General features: G+C 45.4%; 1 protein-coding gene across 3 annotated transcripts in view; it reads left to right on the forward strand.

Annotated features, from left to right (window-relative positions):
* Positions 1-21,154, forward strand: part of XPNPEP3 (X-prolyl aminopeptidase 3) — a 120,608-nt gene that overhangs the window by 69,881 nt on the left and 29,573 nt on the right. For 2 of the 3 annotated variants that reach the window (XM_029590449.1, XM_029590450.1), the window contains exons 6-7: positions 4,942-5,004; positions 12,938-13,051. In XM_029590449.1, coding sequence (XP_029446309.1) covers positions 4,942-5,004; positions 12,938-13,051 — 177 coding nt within the window. The remainder of the gene's footprint in view (positions 1-4,941; positions 5,005-12,937; positions 13,052-21,154) is intronic. The other variant, XM_029590452.1, reaches the window with a different exon arrangement.

A 21,154-nucleotide genomic window follows, 5' to 3' on the forward strand; every position in this document is an offset into this window, starting at 1 on the left:
CATTACTGGCAACAACCATAGCTACAATAACAAACCCAATAGCAACAAACAGGACCCCATTCCAGGGCCAGGGTTCAGCAGATATTGACCAAACAGTGCACGGAAAATCTGATCTTCAGTTTTGACTCTCGGAATCACAGCCATTCTTTTCTTTGCAGACTCTTCCAGTGGGGGGAAAGACTGCAGGATTTTTACATACAGTGATCACTCTTCACCACAGACTGTTGGGTTCTCAAAATAATTTACAAAGGTTATTGCCTAAATTATTAAGACCTACCTACCATCAATCCTCCACATCTGCATTGCATCAAAAGCCTTTATGCTTTTGATGCAACTGCAAAATCTTTCTCTGCTTTGATTGGGGGGGGCTAGCAGGAAAGAGGAATTGGATTCAGTGAAAACCAACATAAGCCCTGCCTTTCACAGTCTTGGGTACTGATGTGCAGACATAAGGGAAAAAACACAGGACTGCTTCTACAGCCAAGTCCATAAACAAAGGACAAAGCAGCACTGTCTGATTTTTCAAGAAGGCTCATCACCAGTAAAAATGTTGCTAGCAGTAAATATTTTATGGACTATCGTAAGGCTTGGGGATAATTGCACAGAGCCGCAGTTGCCAGCCTTAATAGAAACATGGGGGTAACCTGCACAGCATGTCAGATACTACCATAAGAAGCTTGCTGGGCAGACTGGTAGTCCATTTGGTCCTTTTCTGCTGTCATTACTATGTACTATCTGCTACCCTTGAATCAAGTCAGATACTGAAAAGAGAGTTTGCCTCAGTGTTAGCAGCACATGTGATAGAACCAGTCTCCATTTAGAAAAGGAGGAAACAAGTTCTATTCGACATACTTTCAGATCCCAAAAAAGTCAAGTAGTCTTTGTCCCATTCTGGATTTACAGGTTCTAAATAAATTGCTAAAATGGGAAAAATTCAAGATGAATTACATTGGCATGATTCTCCCTCATCTACTGTCGATACTGGGGATTGACTGACAACATGAACATAGCCATCCACAAAAATTTTGCTTCATAGTAAAAAAAAAAAAACATTATCAGGACAGAATCCTACTGTTTTCTTTCAGCAGCTCCAAGAAGTTAATAAATAAATAAAATAAATAAATAAATTATTCATCAAGTGCCTAGCAGTATTAGCTGCACATGTGAGGAAGAACAGTGTATTAGTCTTTCCATGTCTAAACGATTGGCTAATATCGAGCAGATCCTCAGGAGAGACAGAACAACCCACATTCGACACCCTTCTCTCATTGGGATTCATAGTAAACTTCCAGAAGTCCCACTTAACTATATCTTGTCAACTGGAATTCATAAGAGCTTGCTTGAATACCACAGAAGGGAAAGCTTTTCTTCCTTGAAAAAGGATAAGAAATCTGGTTTACGTGGCTTGCTAGTTGTCCATCCAGTCGTCTGTATCAGCCAGGACCTTCATGAGAATGTTAGGTCATATGTATTGACTGTTCTTGTTGTTCCCCTTGTATGTTTGCAGATGAGGTATTTAAGACTGTTGGAATCAGCATACCCAGCCATTGTCTATCAGAATAAATATCACCAAACTCTCATTCATTCAGTCTTTTTGGCCAAACTTTTCAGCCTCTGTAAACCCAACAGATATTAATCACAGGTGCAGCCACACAAGACTGGGGTGCCCAACTCAATACGATATGCTCAGAAGGGACTTGGACTATCCAACATTATTACATAAATCTAGTTCTGAAAGCCATGTTCAAGTTCTACTTGTATTTGAGAAATGGCTAAAAAGAACAGTAGTTCAAATTGCAGACAGACAATCAAGTAGCCATATATTGCATAAGCAAATAAGGAGAGATAGGAGTTGCAAACCTTTGCAAAGAAGATTGCATGAAATAGAATTGGGCAATTGAAAGGAAAATACATTTGAATTCTATATATCTCCCAGGAAAGTTCAGTACTCCAGCAGTTTCCTTGCAATGTTGACTTCAGCCTCACAAGTGGTCTCTCCACCCCAGCACAATACGCTTTCACTTCCAGCACTAGCGAATACTACAAGTGGACCTTTTTGCAACTCCATTAAAACACAAGCTTCCATTGTACTGCTCAGAAAGTCCAGCTCCAAATTCTCTAGCAGCAGAAGCATTTGTCACTCATGGAAATGAGATCTCTTGTATGCATTTTCACTTCTTTCTTTTGTTTCAGAGACCATTTTCAAGTTAAGAAAGGACAAGGGGAAGATGATCCTCATTGCTCCTTTTTTGCCATATCACATTTGGTTTCCATGGTTACAGAGACTATTACTCAATACATCTTCAAATATTTTGAACATTACTAACACAAAATTAAAGATTAGTTATTTATCCCAACTTTCAACTGCTAGTAATATTAGCATGGATATTGTATGCCAAATAGTGCAATCAATGCCCTTTCCTGCAAAGATAAGAAGTAATCTTAGCAGCAAAAAACCATCTACTAGATGCTCATATAACATTAAATAGAAACATTTTTTTATTTGGTTTGCCAGCTAGAATGCATATCCATTCAGTTGCTCTAATTCCACTCTACTTGAGTACCTTCTCACTCTCTTGGATTCAGGATTGAAAACTGTCAAAGTACATTTAAGTGCTATTGTTACTTATCATCACTACTTGGAAGGTCATCCAGTGAGAAACTGGATAATAGCTAAGTTTAAAGTCTCTGTCATCTATATCCTTCAATTAAAGTTCTTCCTCAATATACTTCTCTCTAAATTGATGAGTTCACAGTAGATATTGTTTCTATCTTGGAAAATTTATTCCCAATAGCAGTGACCTCAGGACATAAAGGGCCAGATTTTAAGACGTACGCACAGGCGTACATTTTTGCGCGCACAAATGTACGCCTGATTTTATAACATGTGCGCGCAGCCGCGCACATGTTATAAAATCCAGGGTCGGTGTGCACAAGGGGGTGCACACTAGTGCATCTTGCGTGTGCCGAGCCCTAGGGGAGCCCTTATGGCTTTTCCCATTCCCTCCGAGGCCGCTTCGAAATCAGAGCAGTCTCGGAGGGAACTTTCCTTCCGCTTCCCCTTCCTTCCCCTACCTAGCCCGCCCCCCAGCCCTACCTAAACCCCCCCAAACCTTATCTACATGGCTTTCAGATTGCTTTTTCTATTGCTATGCAAATTCCAGAAAAAAATCTCCCTACCAAGGTTAAAGCCCATCAAGTGATAGCGACATCATCAATAGCTCATCTCCATTCTGCCTCAGTTCAAGATACCTGCAAAGTGACCACATGGTCCTCTATAAACACTTTTACCAAACACTACTGTTTCAAAGAAGACTCGTAAGGATGATAGTTTTGGCTAAGCAAGTTTAAGAAAACTATTTAACTAAAAACCTCAACTCTGTATCCTTCCTCTTTCTTTACCTGGTGGCAATTTCTCTGTATCCAAGAAAAAATTCAAATATTTCATTGTAACCCTCAGCTTGAAAGTTTCCACTTGTATGGCTGGATTTGTCCTGTTTGCCCATGGAGAAAGCAAAGTTGCTTATTTTGTAAAAGTTGTTTTCTGTGGATAGTAGGACAAATCAGCCACACAATCCAATCCTCACCTTATCATCCAGTCCAGATGACTAGGTTATGCCCCTCTGCCAGCAGATGGAAACAGAGAAACTGACTTCACTGTCCTTACAGGGGTCTGGTGAAGCCTTCAGCTTTTCACTATTTCTCTGTCTCCAGCAGATGTTGCATGTGGACTGGTGCAGCAGCTAGGATTAGGCCACTCCTGGGAAAGCTATAGGCTTTAAGTTCCTGGTGAAGCATAGGCAGAGTCTTTGGGGTGTTATGGTTACCATAAGACAATGTACTACTTTAAGAGTAGGAATGACAAATTCCGACTAGTAAATGGGATCCTATGATATTGATGCTGAGTTGTTAATGGTAAACCTACTGGACTAGAAGCCTCCTGCCATCTGAAATTGTCTATTGGTTGTTTGTCCTCCTTGGCTATTTAGGGGTGGTCTGAGCTGCTATTTACTCCTAAAAGCTGAGAGAGTCAAAGAAGAAGAAAATACTTAGAAACATAGAATAGGATGGCTCATCTAGTCTGCCCAGTTTCCTTTCATGTTGCGTTATTTTAGAGCCTAGTTCTTGTCACATCTTGGTGCATATCCCAGGCTTTCTTGAATTCTGTTACTGTTTTTGCCTCCATCATTTCTACTGAGAAGCCATTCCAGACATCCACCAACTGTTCTGTGATGTGGTTCCTAATATTGCCCATTAATCTTAACCCCCATGAGCCTTATACCATGGCCTCCATGTTCTAGAGCAGGGCTGGCCAACTCCAGTGCTCAAGAGCCACAGACAGGCGAGATTTTCAGGCTATCCATAATAAATATGCAAATCTATCTCATGCATATTCATTATGGATATCCTGAAAATCTGGCCTGTTTGTGGCTCTTGAGGACTGGAGCTGGCCATACCTATTCTAGAGCTTCCTTTCCTCTGAAAATATTTCTCTCTTGCATTATTTATACCTTTTCAGGTATTTGAATGTCTCTCTCATATCCCCCTCTCTCTCCTCTCCCCTGATGTGTACATATTAGGTCTCATTTTAGAGGATTTATGGTGCAGACACCATTTTGGAAGCTTCTCTTTAGATTGCCTTTACATTCTCTCTATGCTTTTGGAAATACAGTCTCCAGAAATGGATACAGTTCTCCAGGTGAGGACTCAGATAAAACTTGTATAAAAGCTTCTCATTTCTGTTTTTTGCTGTATACACCTATGTATTCCTCTGGCTCTGGCCACTGCCTTGTCACAATGTTTTGCAGCCCAAAGATCAGATGTAATCACTTTGAGATCTCTTGTTTGATGCACATCAGTACATCACCAATAATTAGTATTTTCTCTCGCTCTAGCTGCTAATCATAGGCTATGTTTATTCTGTTTTTACATTTTTTACAGGCTTTTATTGAGACCATGTTTTCCAGGAAAGCACCTGTAGATGAAGCTTTTTTATATGCTAAGGTAAGTACAGATTGTTGGTTTTTTAAGTGTTATTTTTTCACAGTTCTGTTTTCCTACTCTTAGTTCAAATATGCACAATAGCTAAATGCTTTTTTTCTCCTGGTTGCCCTTCTTCCACATCGTCCCTTCCCATCTAGCCAGAACCTGCCTCAGGTCTACTCAAGGCCTTTTATGTCCAAGGTAGAGGGTAGGAGGTCTGAAGCAGAAGCTCCATGCTTACTGGTATGTCATCTGAACTTCTGAATTGTTACTTAGGCAGCCTAGAACATTGATTGCTGCCCCCCCCCCCCCCCTGTTGTAAATGTATAATAGCAGGGCTCCTTTTGGTGTTTTGGAGAAAGCCTCTAGAGGCAGGACAATTCATTTACTGCATATAGGGAAAAATAATCCATGCTATAGTTACACAATGTTAGATTCCATATTAGGACCTACCGCCCAGGAAAAAGATCTAGGCATCAGAGTGGATAATACTTTGAAATCATCGGGTCAGTGTGCTGCAGCAGTCAAAAAAGCAAACAGAATGTTAGGAATTATTAGGAAGGGAATGGTGAATAAAACAGAGGATGTCATAATGCCTCTGTATCGCACCTTGAATACTGTGTACAATTCTGGTTGCCCCATCTCAAGAAAGATATAATTGCGATGGAGAAGGGGATGGAACTGCTCCCCTTTGATGAAAGACTAAAGAGGTTAGGACTTTTCAGCTTGGAGAAGAAACGGCTGAGGGGGGATATGATAGAGGTGTTTAAAATCATGAGAGGTCTAGAACGGGTAGATGTGAATCAGTTATTTACTCTTTCGGATAATAGAAGGACTAGGGGGCACTCCATGAAATTAGCATGCGGCACATTTAAAACTAATCGGAGAAAGTTCTTTTTCAATCAGTGCACAACTAAACTCTGGAATTTGTTGCCAGGGGATGTGGTTAGTGCAGTTAGTGTAGCTGTGTTTAAAAAAGGATTGGATAAGTTCTTGGAGGAGAAGTCCATTACCTGCTATTAATCAAGTTGACTTAGAAAATAGCCACTGCTATTACTAGCATCAGGAGCAAGGGATATACTTAGATGTTTGGGTACTTGCCAGGTACTTGTGGCCTGGTGTGGCCACTGTTGGAAACAGGATGCTGGGCTTGATGGACCCTTGGTCTGACCTGGTATGGTAATTTCTTATGTTCTTCTTAGGACCCAACAGAAATCTTCTTCTCTTAAGCCAGTCTCTTCTCAAATAGGTTAAATAATGGTTTTAAGGGAGTTCTGTCCCCTGTCCCGAAGCAAGATTTTTGGTCAGTCCTAGGCCAGAAAGAAGAGAGTGTTTTTCTTTGCAACTCTGCAGTGGGGTGAAAGGGGAGGTGCACTTTCTTTCCCTCATCTCTGCTTCCACCGCTCAAGAAAGCTGCTGCTGCTCCTCACAAGCCTGCTGCTGCTCTGTAGTATAGAAGCCTCCATCAAACACAGCACCAGATCTCACACCCCACGGTTTTTGCTGCACCACCTCCACTGTTGCACAGCCCTGCACCAGCACAGCCACACAACACCATGACCCTGAAACAACTGCCGGTAATGGAACCTGCTGTTTATATACTCAGATTCCCCAAACCCCAACTGCCACAGCTGTCTACCTTGGTGTTTAAGGGTTTGTGATTTTTAAATATATTTTTTCAGTGTTGCACACCTAGCTTAGAAGGACACAGGGAAGGGGAGGACTGAGGGCATATTTACAAAAGGAGGAGGAAAAAGCAGAGTTGCTTACCTGTAACAGGTGTTCTCCCAAGGACAGCAGGATATTAGTCCTCACACACGGGTGACATCATCCAGTGGAGCCCAGCATGGAATACCTTTGTCAAAGTTTCTAGAAACTTTCTAGAAACTTTGACAGGCACACTGAGCATGCTTATCATGCTGCTAACCACGCGTCCATGTGGGGTCCCGCTTCAGTCTTTTAACATAGAGTTTGCAAAAAATAAAACAAACTGAGAGAAAAAAAACAACTCTGCGGGGTGACGGGCGGATTATGTGAGGACTAACATCCTGCTGACCTTGGAGAACACCTGTTACAGGTAAGCAACTCTGCTTTCTCCAAGGACAAGCAGGATGGTATTCCTCACACATGGGTGAATAAGTAGCTCCAGGCTGCTCCAAACATGCACAGCAAGAAACTGGTGCCAACATGCACAACAACTAGAGCTGCAAAAACCACAAGAGCCGTCCTGCACCCAAGGAGAGGGCCCACAGAGGAAGAGGTGGGTTTTTATAGCTGGAAGAGATTACAGAGGACGGATTGTCTGAACCAATTATCCTGCCAGCCATCCTTGTCCAGGCAATAATGTGAGGCAAATGTGTGGAGGGAACTCCAGGTTGCCACTCTGCAAATCTCGTGAATGGGAACTGCACGCAAGTGAGCCACCAAGACTGACATGGCCCATACAGAGTGAGCTGTGACGTGACCGTCAAACTGCAAGCCTGTCTGTGCATAGCAGAAGGTAATACAGTCTGCTAGCCAATGGGATAGGGTCTGCTTGGCGACAGCGACCCCTAATCTTGTTTTTGTCGAAGGAGACAAAAAGCTGAGTGGAGAGGTGGTGAGGCACTATCCGTTCCAAGTAAAAGGCAAGCGGCCTCTTGCAATCCAATGTGTGTAGAGCATTCTCACGCTGGTGGGCATGAGGCTTTGGGAAAAAAGAAGGCAACACAGTAGACTGATTGGGATGGAACCGCAACCAAAACGGTTATACACCAGTGTATAAGGCGGGTATGACACCAGTGCTTGCAGTTCACCAACCCTGTGAGCTGATATAACCACAACCAAGAAGATAGGAAAGGTACTTTAAATTGCAAGAATACAATGGGTCAAACAGAGATTTTATAAGTTGCAAGAGGTCTACGTTGAGATCCCAGGAAACTGCTGGAGGGCAAGTGGGAAGCTTTAGTTGTAATAAGCCCTTCATAAATCGTCCCACAAGCGGATGGGAGGAAATCGCGCTACCATCCGTACGCCAATGGTATGTTCCAAGAGCACTGAAATGAACTCTCACTGAAGTAGTCTGTTGACCAGATTCGGAGAGGGACAACAGATAGTCTAAGAGTGCGGGAGGGGAGCAAGCGAAGGGATCCAGACCGGGTCCCTCACACCAAGAAGAGAACCTTCTCCACTTTAGATTATATGATTTTCTAGTGGAAGGTTTCCTAGATCCAGAATAACATGTGACACCCCTTCCGAGAGGCCGAGGGCCCTCACCATCACCCAGTCAACATCCAAGGCGTGAGGGCCAGGGCTTGTAGGCTGGGATGGCGGAGCCTGCCCTGGTCCTGGGTGATCAGGTCCGGAGCCACCCCAATCAGATCGGGGGGTGTGAGGCCAGGTCCTGAAGGGTCGGAAACCAGATCTGATGAGGCCAGAAGGGGGCAATCAAGATCATGGAACCCTGATCCTGCTGCAACTTCTGGAGCATTTTCGATATGGGGGGGGGGGGGGGTAAGCATACAGCAGCCCGGGGACCCAGTTTATGGAGAATGCATCTGCCATTGATCCGCCGCTCCTCCAGCCAAGGTAGCAGAAGCGGCGCACTTTCCTGTTTTCGGAGGAGGCGAAGTGGTCTATGTCAGGGGTCCCCCAGAAGTACTTTCGTGTTTTCAGAAGAGGTGAAATTGTCTATGCTGGGGGTCCCCCAGGAGCGAAAGATCCGGTTCACCACCTCTTGACTGAGGAACCATTCGTGAGTTCGGAACGCCCGGCTCAAGATGTCTGCCAAGGTGTTGTTCACCCTCAGAAGGTACACTACCCGAAGGGTGATGCCATGTTTGGCCCATGACCAAATGTGGACCACCTCCTGACAGAGGGGGAAGGACCCCATCCCCCCTGCTTGTTCAGATACCACATGGCCACCTGATTGTCGGTCTGAACGAGAACTACCTTGTTCAGGAACTGTTCCCAGAAAAGCTGAAGGGCATACCGAATTGCCCGCAACTCCAGAAGATTGATCTGGAGCTACGATTCCTGGGTAGACCAAAACCCCTGGGTGTGGAAGCCAGAAACATGAGCCCCCCACCCCATCCAAGATGCGTTGGTGGTGTGTGTGGCCTGATGCTGAGGGCTCCAAAAGGGACATTCCAGCTCTAGATTCGAGGTATTTGCCCACCACTGGAGAGACTATTGTAATAGTGTCATGATAAGAACACGAGCACGTAGGTCCTGAGTGGCCTGACACTATTGAGAGTGCACCGTCCGCATGTGCAGCCGAGCAAATGGGGTAACATGTACTGTCACCGCCATGTAGCCCAGCAACCAAAGGAATTGATGTGCCAAGACATGGGGACAATTGGAGACCTCTTGAGCAAAAGCCAAGAGGGTTTCTGCCCTGTCCCGAGGTAGAAAGGCCTTCGCCTGGATCGTGTCCAGTTGAGCCCCAATGAAATCCAGTTGCAATGACGGTTGGAGGTGAATTTTGGATAGTTGATCAGAAATCCCAGGGTCTCCAAAGTTTTGATCATGAGGCTCAAGGCAGTCTGAGTCCCTTGTCGGGAGTTGCCCTTGATAAGCCAATCGTCAAGTACGGGAAAACGTGAATCCCCTGCCTTCGAAGATGGGCTCTGACAACCGCCAGAGATTTTTTGAAGACAAGGGGTGCAGATGCCAGGCCAAAGGCAGAATGCGATACTGATAGTGATTCCCGTCAACCAGGAATCGTAGGTACCACCGATCTGGCTGAATGATGGTTGAGGGAGCAGAGCCAATCTCCCACCTTGAGAAAAGGAATCAGGGTGCCCAGTGAGACCATTTTGAACTTTTCCTTCACCAGGATACGGATTAAAGCTCTCAGAACCAGAATGGGTCGAAGACTACCCGTTTCCTTGGGGATTAGAAAATACCTGGAGTAGAACCCCTTGCCCTGTTAGCTGGGTGGGATGGGCTTAACCGCTTGAGCCAAAACAAGGGCGGAAAGCTCTGACCAAAGTATCTGTAAGTCCCCTGTCACTCTCCACCGGGTCACGGAGGTGAGCGGGGTGAATGATACTGGAAATGCAACTTGTAATCCTGACACATGATGGACAGGACCCACAGCTCTGATGTGATCGAGGTCCACTGACCTGCGAACAGCTGGAGTCGACCCCTAACCAGGGGGATGATACCTTGCAGAGAAGGCTGGCTCATGCTCCCTGGCCGAAGGTCAGAACCCCGTGGTGGGGTTCTGCGGTGGAACTATGGTTGCTCGGGGTGGCCGAGTTGTCTTGGCCTCACCCTGGGAGTAGGCCACTGAGCCCTGGACCTGGGTGCTGGTGGGTAGTATTTTCGAGGCCTATAAAAGCACCTCTTAGGGTATTGCCATTGCGGTTTTTTGGGTGTCTGGGTGTCAGAGAATACTGGCTGACAACTGCTGAAGGGTCTCGATGGTCCTTCAGTTGTGCTACCGCCTCCTTAATTCTGCTCCAAACAGATTTTCCCCCATACATGGTAAGTCTGCCAGACAGTCTTGGACCTCAGGGCGTTAAGTCTGAGGCTTGCAGCCATGCTGTTCGCCAGCCTCCTATGCCTGCTGCAGCAGTTCTCATGGCTGTCTCAAAGACATCATAGGCAGAGCGAACCTCGTGCTTATCACACTCCAGGCCCTGCTGGACGAGTGCCTGAAATCCTCTTGGAATTTCTGTGGTATGCGCTCACTAAATTCCAGGGCCTGCTTCCACAGGTTCCTGGAGTATTGCCCCATGTATAATTGATAGCAAGCAATCCGGGAAGACAACATAGCACCCTTAAAAATTCGGCGTCCAAGGCCATTGAGGGCCCTATGTTTTTGCCCTGGGGGAGCAGAGGCTTGGCTGTGGATCCTTTTTGCCTTCTTCAGGGCTGATTCTACCACCATCGATTGGTGGGGGAGCTGACAGCACTCAAACCTGGTGGACAGCTAGACTAAGTACACTGCATCTGTTTTCTGGTTAACCAGTGGCACTGAGATGGGATGTTCCCAAAGACGGGTTACCAGTTCCTTAAAGATGTCATGAACTGGTGCCACCACCACCTCTTTCGGGGCATTTATGAATTGCGGAATCTCAAGATCTTGTGCCTAGTGTCCTGTTCTGTTAAAATTTGGAACGGCACCAATTCTGCCATGGCCTTTACAAACCCGCGAAGGAAAGATCCTCCGGGGGAGAGGGCTCGGAAGGCAGATCCTCTGATTCCTCAGAAGAGGATATGGATGTCTCCCCTTCCCAGGGATCATAAGGGGCCTCCCCTTCACTGCGACCCTCTGGGAATGCGGGGGGTTGAAGACCCAACGGAGGGCAAGTCATGGGTCTCGAGGGCACCAAGAGAGGAGCCAGAGGCTTTGATGGGCCTCGCGGTCATGAGAGTGCCGATGGATCCAACAGTGTCAGCGGGATCTGAGGCACCAAAGGCACCGGTGGAACCAATCCTCAGGGCCCTGGGGGAGTTGGGAGGTGATGTAGCACTATGCGTCCCTGGGCCGCCATCGAACCAGATGGCCCTTCCTCCTCTGAGGAGTCGCTCACTGGTATGGGGGCCAGTGGCAGTGGCAACGGTACTCCCTTCGGCCACGAAGGGACTTGGGGCCCCTGAGCCGGCTGTGTTGGTAGGACACCAAGCAGCATATTGAGCCGTTCCAGTAATGGTGCAAGCACCGGTGAAAAAGGCTCCTCCGGTAGTGGCTTGAAGACCTGACTGACCGCCAACCTCATGCACCTTTCTAACTCCTCCTCAAAGGCAGTCGAGGACATAATGGCTTGAGGAGGAGCAGGCAGAATCGGGACGTCCCCCGGAGCGTCCCCCCAAGGGACACTGAGCCATCCACCGGAGTCTGTGGAGACTGCCTGGAGGCATTGGTGGGATTGGAGGGAATCACTTCCTCTGCCCTAGACAGCTTCGTGGGAGGCACCGTCATTGATGACTGCCCACAGTCTGGCTTAGACAATGAAGATGATCGATGACTATGTTTCTTCGACCTTTTTAGATGGCCCCTGCGGTCCTTGCCCAGAACTGATGGCGACAGTGAGAAACCCGACTGAGAACGGGATGACAAAGACCGTGGATGATCCCCTGTCCTGAGATCGGGGAACGGAGAAGGGGGTGATTCTGATGGAGTCGAGACCGGGATCTCTTTCCCGAGCAGGGTGGTGGTCCCCAAGGCCGAGGACGGATCCGACCACTTGGACCCGAATAATTTTTCCATTTTATCAAGACGGGCCCAACGACCCTTGGGGGTCATCTGGGCACAAAGATCACAACCGCGGATATCGTGGGATGCCCCCAGGCAAAGCACGCAGACCTCGTTGGGGGTCTATGATGGACATGGTATGGGGGCACTGGCAAAAGCAGGTCGATGCCATGGAAAAAAATATGCAGCAAGCGATCGATGGTCGGCGGGCACTGGGGAAGGAAGCTATCAGCAATCGACTGCGAAAACACAAAGTATTTACCAGATTGCTGAAAAAGGGACTTGGCGAAGGAGCGAGGGACCCTAGGTGACGCATGGAGAGAAAACACTTCAAAAAAGCAAAACTGCTCAAAAGAAGTACGAGCTCCGCTACCACGAGGCAACAGCTTCACAGAGAGAGACTGAAGAGGGACCCTGCATGGACGCGTGGCTAGCGGCATGCTGGGCTTGCTCAGTATGCTGAAACTTTGACAAATGTTTTCTGTGCCGGGCTCCATCGGATGATGTCACCCATGTGTGAGGACCACCAGCCTGCTTGTCCTTGGAGAAAGATTGAAAATGACCTTGAGGAATCAACAAACCCATTTTTAATTTGTAACCCAAAATTTTTAGGGTTTTAGAGGCATTTATTTTCAAGTAGCTGGAAGGATATTGCTAGGGATGTTTCGTCCTGCAAGGAACAGCAAGTCTCTTGCAGGCAGTGGACTGCTGAAGGAGGGGGAGGGTCTGTCCTCTGAACCTATCCATCTTTTGGTTTTTTTTGCCTTGCAGTTTGATTTTGAGTGTCGTGCTAGAGGTGCTGACATCCTGGCTTATCCACCCGTGGTTGCTGGTGGCAACCGGTCTAACACTTTACACTATGTGAAAAACAACCAGCTTATCAAGGTAAGTAAAGAATTCCAAGAGCTCCCCAAAGTTATGTCTGCACTTTTTACAAAAATTGTTTTTATTTATATTTTTCATATTACAATGCAAAGGGGAACTTTAAACAGGATAATGTAATGGTGATATCCTAAACAAGTTTGTTAGTATATTATCTGTACTGTTCAGAAAATACATTTAATGGAGGACTTAACATTCACCATGACCTGATCTACTTTCAGTCTTATTACTGTCTCCATCTTGATATGTATTTGTATTGTATATGTTAGATCAGCGATTCTCAACCGGTGTGTCACAACAGACCAGTGTGTCACCAAGCAGCGGCAGATGTGTCGCGTGCTACCGGTCTCCCACTGCTCTTCCCTCCTCTTCCTTCACCGAGCGAGCGAGAGACAATCTTCCACTGCTGCCGTTGCCGCCCGGGCTATCAGCAGGTTCAAGCCCGGATGGGAACAGCAGCAATGTTAGTGGAGGCTGGCAACTGTGGCTGGGCCTTTTCTTCTTCCCGCACCTGTCCCCCCGGCCCGGAACAGGAAGTGATGTGCAGTGGGGTGCGCGGGAAGAAGAATGAGCCATGCTGCACAAAAAAGTAGCGGCGGCAGCATTGGCCCCAAGCAGTAGCGTGGGCCCGAAGCAAAATCAGAAGCAGCCAGAAATCAGCACAGGAGATAGCAGAATTAGCCTCCCTTGACCAATGGGATTCTTCTTTCTTGGACTGCGGGGGCTAGAGGAGGAGGCTGCTACAACTACCATTTGTGCTCGGGGGGGAGGGGTGCAGGAAATGAGAGAGAGCGCCAGCCAGCCAGCCTGTCTGTAAGTGAAAGAATGTAACTGTGATTGAGTGCCTGTGTGTAAGTGAGAGCATTTGATTGAGATCATCTATGTAAGTGTGTGAGAGAGAACATGTGTGTGATTGAGAGAAACTGGTCAGAGAGGTGATGTGTGTATATAGGAGAGACAATGGAAGTGACTGGTCAGGGAGATGACTGGAGTGTGTGTGTGTGAGAGAGAGAAAGTGATTATGGGAATGAGAAGCCTGTGCATGTGGAGAGAGCTAGCATAGGAGTGAGAAACCTGGGTGTGTGTGAAACACAGCATGGGAGTGAGAAACCTGCATATGTAAGATAGAACATGGGAGTGTGACTGGTATGTGTGTGTGAGAGAGAAAGTAAGTGATTATGGGAATGAGAAGCCTGTACATGTGGCGAGAACTAGCATAGGAGTGAGAAACCTGGGTGTGTGTGAGACACAGCATGGGAGTGAGAAGCCTATATATGTAAAATAGAACATGGAAGTGGGAAGCCTTAATAACAGATCAAAGCAATGTATAATAAAATAATAAAAGCAAAAATAAAAAATAAAAAACAAGGATCACATGGTGTGGTGAACCCAGATGGAAGCTTGAATTCGGGCTCCAGGTGCTGCCCCCAATCCATCGCTAACAATCAGTATAATTGCAACCTTTTTGCGTTGATTTCTCAGGGGTTGGTGGCTGAGCACTGTATGGACAGATTTATAGCTAGATATGTGAAGGTTATGTCCACTAGACTTGCAAACGAGATAAGGAGAAACCCCGATTGACTGAATCTAAAATGGCCGCCGCAAAAGAAAATGCTGCCCTGTCTCTGGTGAAAGATACTATTATTGCAGCCCTTGCTGAAGCAGTTGTATGTGCGCTGTAGTCGGTTCAATGCTTTCTCTGCACAGATTGCCTAGGTGCAGAGCACAATTGCGGAATTTGGATCGGGCCTAGATGTGCTGGAAGGGAGAGTCGGCATGGTGAAAGACGACTCTACTGCAACAACAGTGAAATTGCAGAAGCTAGAGAAACTAATTGTGGAACAATCTGACAAAATAAACGATTTGGAGAATCGCTCCCACCGCAACAATCTGCATGAGGTGGGAATCCCCAAATTGGTGGAAGATCGACAACTGAAAATGTTTTTGGAACAGGGCCTAGCTAAGGAATTAGGTCTTCTAGCGACCAGTGAGTCCATCGTAATTGAGCGTGCTCATCGACTTGGCAGAGTGGTGGCAGGAAGAATTAAGCCACGCGTAATTGTTATGGTTTCGAGGTGTTTGAGTGGATTCTTGGGTACTGTGGAAGATGACCACGCCCATGGGGAGGAGCCCCGTGGGGAGCCACAGTACTGGGCTAGACTCAGGACGCACAAACACAGAGATTTGTCTTTTATTGTACAGCTGATGTGTACCACCAGAGGTGGCAGTAGTGAGGTGATCCAGAGGTAGCAGTCCAGGGACCCTCGGCAAAGGGAACCCATCTCACCAAGATGGTATAGGGATGTCCAGGTGTAGGTTTCCCAGCAAGGCAGAGCTGTAGATGAGACAGACTGAGAGTTAGATTACTTACTTGATGGTAGCTGTAATGTTGACGATTCCACCAGGCAGAAGTAGATGGTAACAGGCACCGATGCAGGGAGAGCAGGCCCTCAAGGAGCGAGTACCTGATACCAGTAAGCCACCTGAAAGAAAGCAAAGGGCCCCCAAGGAGCGGATACCCAGGTTAGAAGAATACCCCGAAGAGCAGAGAGAGCTTCCAGCGGCAGCACGGAAGCAGCAGAGTAGCTTAGACCGGACAAGTCCAATCCTTGCTAACTCAATGAGCTAGCAAACAAGCTTAAGCTAAATACCCAGATGGTGTGACATCACTCGAGGGGGATGCCCCCGAGGTTCCCACCATGACTTGGATAAAGACGTGGGTGGCGTGCGCACGGACCCTAGGAGGCCCTTAGGAGAAACATGGCGTGAGGCTTTGCCATAGCCGTTCTGGGGATGCCAGAGAAATGCGGCTTGCAGACGCAGTGGTAGCCATTTTCCCAAGGCTAGCGGGGAGAGCAGAGAAAAAGGTGAGGCACAAGGGTCGAAGCCGTCTGAGACCGACGGACGCAACAATAATGATCTTCAAATTACTTAACTTTGCGCAAAAAATGGAGATTTTGCAGCTTTATCATAAATGTAGAGAGCTGCGGTTATGTGATCAGTGAGTATTACTGTTCCAAGACTTTTCATCCAAAGTATCCGCTAGCAGGCGGGAGTTTGCGCCGAACTGTGCAACTTTGAACTCAAAGCAGATTGGTTTCACACTACTTTTTCCCACAAAGCTGCGCATCTGGTATCAAGATAAGACTCTCAATTTTGAAGCGGTGGCAGATGCGAAAGCATTTGTGGAGTCCTTACCTATGTTGGGAGATTGAAGAAGATATCGAAGATACAAAGGCAAGGAGCTTGGACCTCGGTGAGGGACTGGAGTTCCCCGGGGATATACCGCGAGAGACTGTGGGTGCTTCATCTTGGCTGCATTTAAGAGACTTATGTCTCTCCATGATTACAATTCGTCAGCATGGATATTGACAGCAGTGGAAAACCGTGGATAATGAGATGCTTTCTACATGGTTTCTAAGTCTATTCCGTTCAATTTGAGTTACTTCAGAGCTCTGGGACATATATAGTTTCGTTAATATTCCTAGATGTGGTTGCATTAATATATTGCAGACCGTATGTATAGAAAATGCATGTTGCATTTGGTTACTCTAAATGCTTAAGTTTCCATACTGTTGGGGTAGCACCTGACCGCAACTAGTAGTGATCTTGGCCTCCTTTAGTGAGAAGGCATATTATTTGGGGGGGGTTAATATTACTATTCTGTGGGGTTTCCAATGGGGGGAATTGGATAACAGGGAAGGGAGGGTGGGGGGGCTACCCCTGGTTCTAAAGATGTAAAAGGAAGGGTTTTGGTTTTTTTTTCATTTTTAGTGTACAAAATGTATGTCCGTTTGGTGGTTATCACTCTTGGAGTACTTACTATCCTGATACTGTTTCGAGATCGAGGCTAAAGCTGGGATAGCCCGGTCTCTCTGGAAGTATATGGATCCTCTTATTATATTGGGCTCTTGAAACCTGGGTTGGGGACCCCTATTGAATGTATATCTTGGAATGAAGCAGGTTTAGGCTCCCCAGTTAAACGCTAAAAAGTGCTGGCACAATTGAAAAGACTCAAAGGGAGTACTGTATTTTTGCAAGAAACCCATATGTTAGATAGAGAACATAAGAAACTTCGGTGTCATTGGGTCTCTCAAATGTTTTCTGCTCAAGGCACCACTAAGAGAAGTGGGGTAACGATTTTGATCAACAAAACTATGTTTTTTCAGATGGATAGAGTGAAAACTGATCCTGAGAGGAGATATGTATTGGTGTGGGAAATATTAGTTGAACAGCAGATAATATTAATGTCCATTTACGCTCCTAGGGGTAGATTTTAATAGAAACGCGCGGGCGTACATGTGTGTGCGCACACATGTACACCTGATTGTATAACTTGCACGTGCCGACGCCCATGGGCTTCCCCCGTTCCCCCTAACCTAACTTTCCCAACCCTTCCCCTAACTTTTTCCCCCCAGCCCTACTCTAACCCCCCTAAAATTTTTATCTGACCTTTTGCTCCTGCCTAGAGGAAGGCGCAGGTTGCACGCGTCGGCAGCCTGCCGGCATGCGATCCTCCAACACTGCGGCAAATGGCTGCTGTGTCGAGGGCTCTGGCCCCGCCCTCGGACCGCCCCTTTTTGCAAACCCCGGGACTTTTTACGCGTCCTGGGGCTTTACGTGCGTCACCGGGCCTTTTTAAAATAGGCCCGGCATGCATAACCTCCCCCCTGCGCGCATAAGGCTTTTAAAATCCGGCCCCTAATGTGTATTTGCATAATTTTTATACGAGTTTAATTTCTAACTTGAATGACATGGGATTAGATCTTCTTATTGTGGGTGGTGATTTCAACTTTATAATATACTCCACTGTGGATAGGTGGCCAAGCACTCATTCTATGCTGGCCAATGCGAATAAGGAGGTTCATTTATTATGTTCCACTATGAATCTCTTAGATATATGGCAGATCTTGCATCCAGGGGAAAAAGATTTCACCCATTATGCAAGGGCACACGACACTAAGTCTCGTATAGATTATATCTTACTAAGTGAAGATCTTTTCCCCAAAATTTTGAAGGCTACAATTGGTCACCTCGGATCACTGCCTGATACAATGTATCTAGAACGGTAGAATCAAGGTGGCAATGCTTTATTTTGGCGGATGCCTATGTGGTTGTCTAATGATATCCCATTCCACACGTTTATGGAGGAAAAATTGCAGGAGTATGCGATCAATAATGAACAACATCAGAGGGATCCCGTTCTGTATTGGGAAATGGCAAAAGCTGTTACGAGAAGAGAAACGATTAGTTATATTTCAGCTAAACATAAGACCCTTATTCACCATATTTTAGACCTCACTAAACACCTGAGTAAATGCAAACAAAGATTTAATGCTACTGGTCATGTAAAATGGCAGGCGGAATTTTTATCTGTTCAAAAAATGTTGACTGATTCCCTTCCCCAACAGGCTATAAATTCATTATCTGCATTGAAATACAAACTCTATAGATTTAGTAATAAATTGGTAAGCTACTTGCGAACTTAATGAGGGCTTAGAAAGGCTCTGTACATGTTAAAGGTATACAAGATGACATGGGACGGGTGGCATTCTGACACGTTAGGAATTGGGACAGTTTTCAGGGATTTTTATCGTGCGTTATACACTGCTGAGTCGGAAGATTTGGGGTTACGGGAGGAATTTATGTTCAAGGTAGTGTTGCCAAAAGTGGGAGAGGGAAGTCTGCAGAAATTAAATTAACCAATTATGGAGGGAGAGGTAGCGTCTCTCATTGGGGAGCTTCAGTCTTTTAAATCTCCAGGTCCGGATGGTCTACACGCTCTTTTTTATAAAGCGTTAAGGGAACAAGTGCAAGGACCTCTCGCCTGTTTGTTCAATTCAATGATACGTTCTGGAATAATGCCGATATCATCTCGAGCGGCTGTGGTGATTGTTTTGCCTAAACCAGGGAAAGATCCAGGGTCCCCTGCTTCATATCACCCCATCTCACTGCTTAATCTAGACATAAAAATATATGCCAAAATTCTTGCTAATCTTTTGAGAAATATCTTACCCTTCTTAATATCTCCAGAACAGTCAGACTTTGTGGTTGGAAGGCATTCTAATGTTAATATTTGGATGTCGCTCCTGTCTATGGAAAAGAGTTTGTTTTATAAATGTCCTAATCTGCTGATAGTTAGTTTTGATGCAGAGAAACCCTTAGACAGGGTCTCATGGTCATTTCTGCAATATGTGTCGGAGGCCTTTGGTTTTCAGGGCTATATTTTAGCAGCAATGTAGGTACCCTATTCAAACCCATTGGCCTATATTCAGGTGACTGGGGCTCTGTCAGAGATTTTTCCTCTATTTCATGGGACTAGACAGATGTGCCCCTTGTCACCCTTGTTTATCTTAATGCTAGAACCTTTAATAAGGAGAATAAAACAGGAGGAGATGATTTGGGGGATTCTTTTTGTTTCTAAAGAAGCTAAAAATATGCTGTTTGCGGATATCATATTAATGACACTGTCTGAGGCACAAACTTCCTTTCCACAGGTACTGTGTTTGATCACAGATTTGGGGAAAATTTTCTGGATTAAAGCTGAAATTAAATAAATCTGAGGGGTTAGATCTGCTGGGTCACTTGGTGGAAGATTGGTCTGGCTTCCCTCTAAGATGGGCAGGTGATAAAATTAAATATCTGGGGGTCATGATTCACCGAGACCCCAAGCAGTGGTAAACATGCGACATCCCGCCTCTGCGTAAAGAGTTTAGACAGAAAACAAAGACTTGGATGGATCTCCCAATATCTACATTGGGACGAGTAGCACTACTGCAGATAATGCTAATTTCCAAGTTGTTATATATATAACAAATGATTCTGATCATAATGAGATGTAAGGATATTAAGCTGATCAATACATTCTGTGCTCGATTTATTTGGCGATCTAAAAAGATGAGATTTTCTATAGCTAAGTTTAGTTATCCCAAAATAGAGGGAGGCATGGGCTTTTCTCATATTAAATACTATAACATGGCCTCTTATGTGGATAGTCTATCTGGGTGGTTAGAGAGTCGTGGGAATTCTAGTATATTGGAAATGGAAGTCAATTATATATCTCCGTTGCACTTAAAATACATACTACACTCTCCTGGGGCTTCCCTGCCAGCTTATATTTCCCAGTCTTTATATTTTGGAACACTTAGAAGGACATGGAAGTTCCTTAGGACATTTCTTCACCTCTCCTGGGATGTCTCACCTTATAGCAGTTGAGTGGGGGAGGGACATTGGAGAACATATTTATTTTATTTTTATTTATACGCTTTTATATACCGAAGTTTAGCTAGAGGCCTTCACTCCGGTATTTCAGGAAAGGAGATTCTGGCAGGAATTCTGTCTATTAATAAAGCCACGGAGAGCATGGCACTAAAGGAAATGCAATTTAAAGTACTTCATAAATTATATCTCTGGCCTGTGAAGGCCTTTAAGGCCCATATTCTTCCTTCGGACCAATGTTCAAAGTATAAAGTTGTAAGGGCAACATTTTTTGCACTGTCTATGGTAATGTGTCTTGATTCAACAGTTCTGGGGCTCAGTTTTACAATTTCTAAATTGTCTGTTGGGTGGTAGAGTCATGTGGTCAGAAGCATTTTGTATATTAGGGATAAAGGGGGGACTGGTTAAAGTTAACAAGGATCAGAAAATTCTGCTGATTATTTATTTCTTTTATTTATTTGTTTTTATATACCAACATTCATAGGAAACATCACATCGGTTTACAGTAAAATGTCAAATACACAATTAAAATACATTTGAATTACAGAATTATAATCATAAAATCATAAAATAAATAGAATTCTTAATAAAACATCTAAAAAACAATAAGAAAAAATAAATCATGGCACTTGAACTATAGAGTTAAGAGAATGCTTGTTGAAAGAGCCAAGTTTTAACTCCTTTCTTAAATGTTTAATAGCAAAAAAGTGTATCATATCTACCTGGGTAGCTGGGGAAGGTCCCTCAGTAGCAATGTGGAAGGCGAACATGATGGAATTGATGCTTTTAGAGTACAAATCTATAGATCCCTTAAGTCAAAAATCCAAACATCGATTTTCATGGGTATGGAGCCCAATTCTTCTCCATGATCCCGGGCAAACTCTGTAG

The sequence above is a fragment of the Rhinatrema bivittatum genome, chromosome 2 (assembly GCF_901001135.1).
Source record: "Rhinatrema bivittatum chromosome 2, aRhiBiv1.1, whole genome shotgun sequence".
Classification (NCBI taxonomy): domain Eukaryota; kingdom Metazoa; phylum Chordata; class Amphibia; order Gymnophiona; family Rhinatrematidae; genus Rhinatrema; species Rhinatrema bivittatum.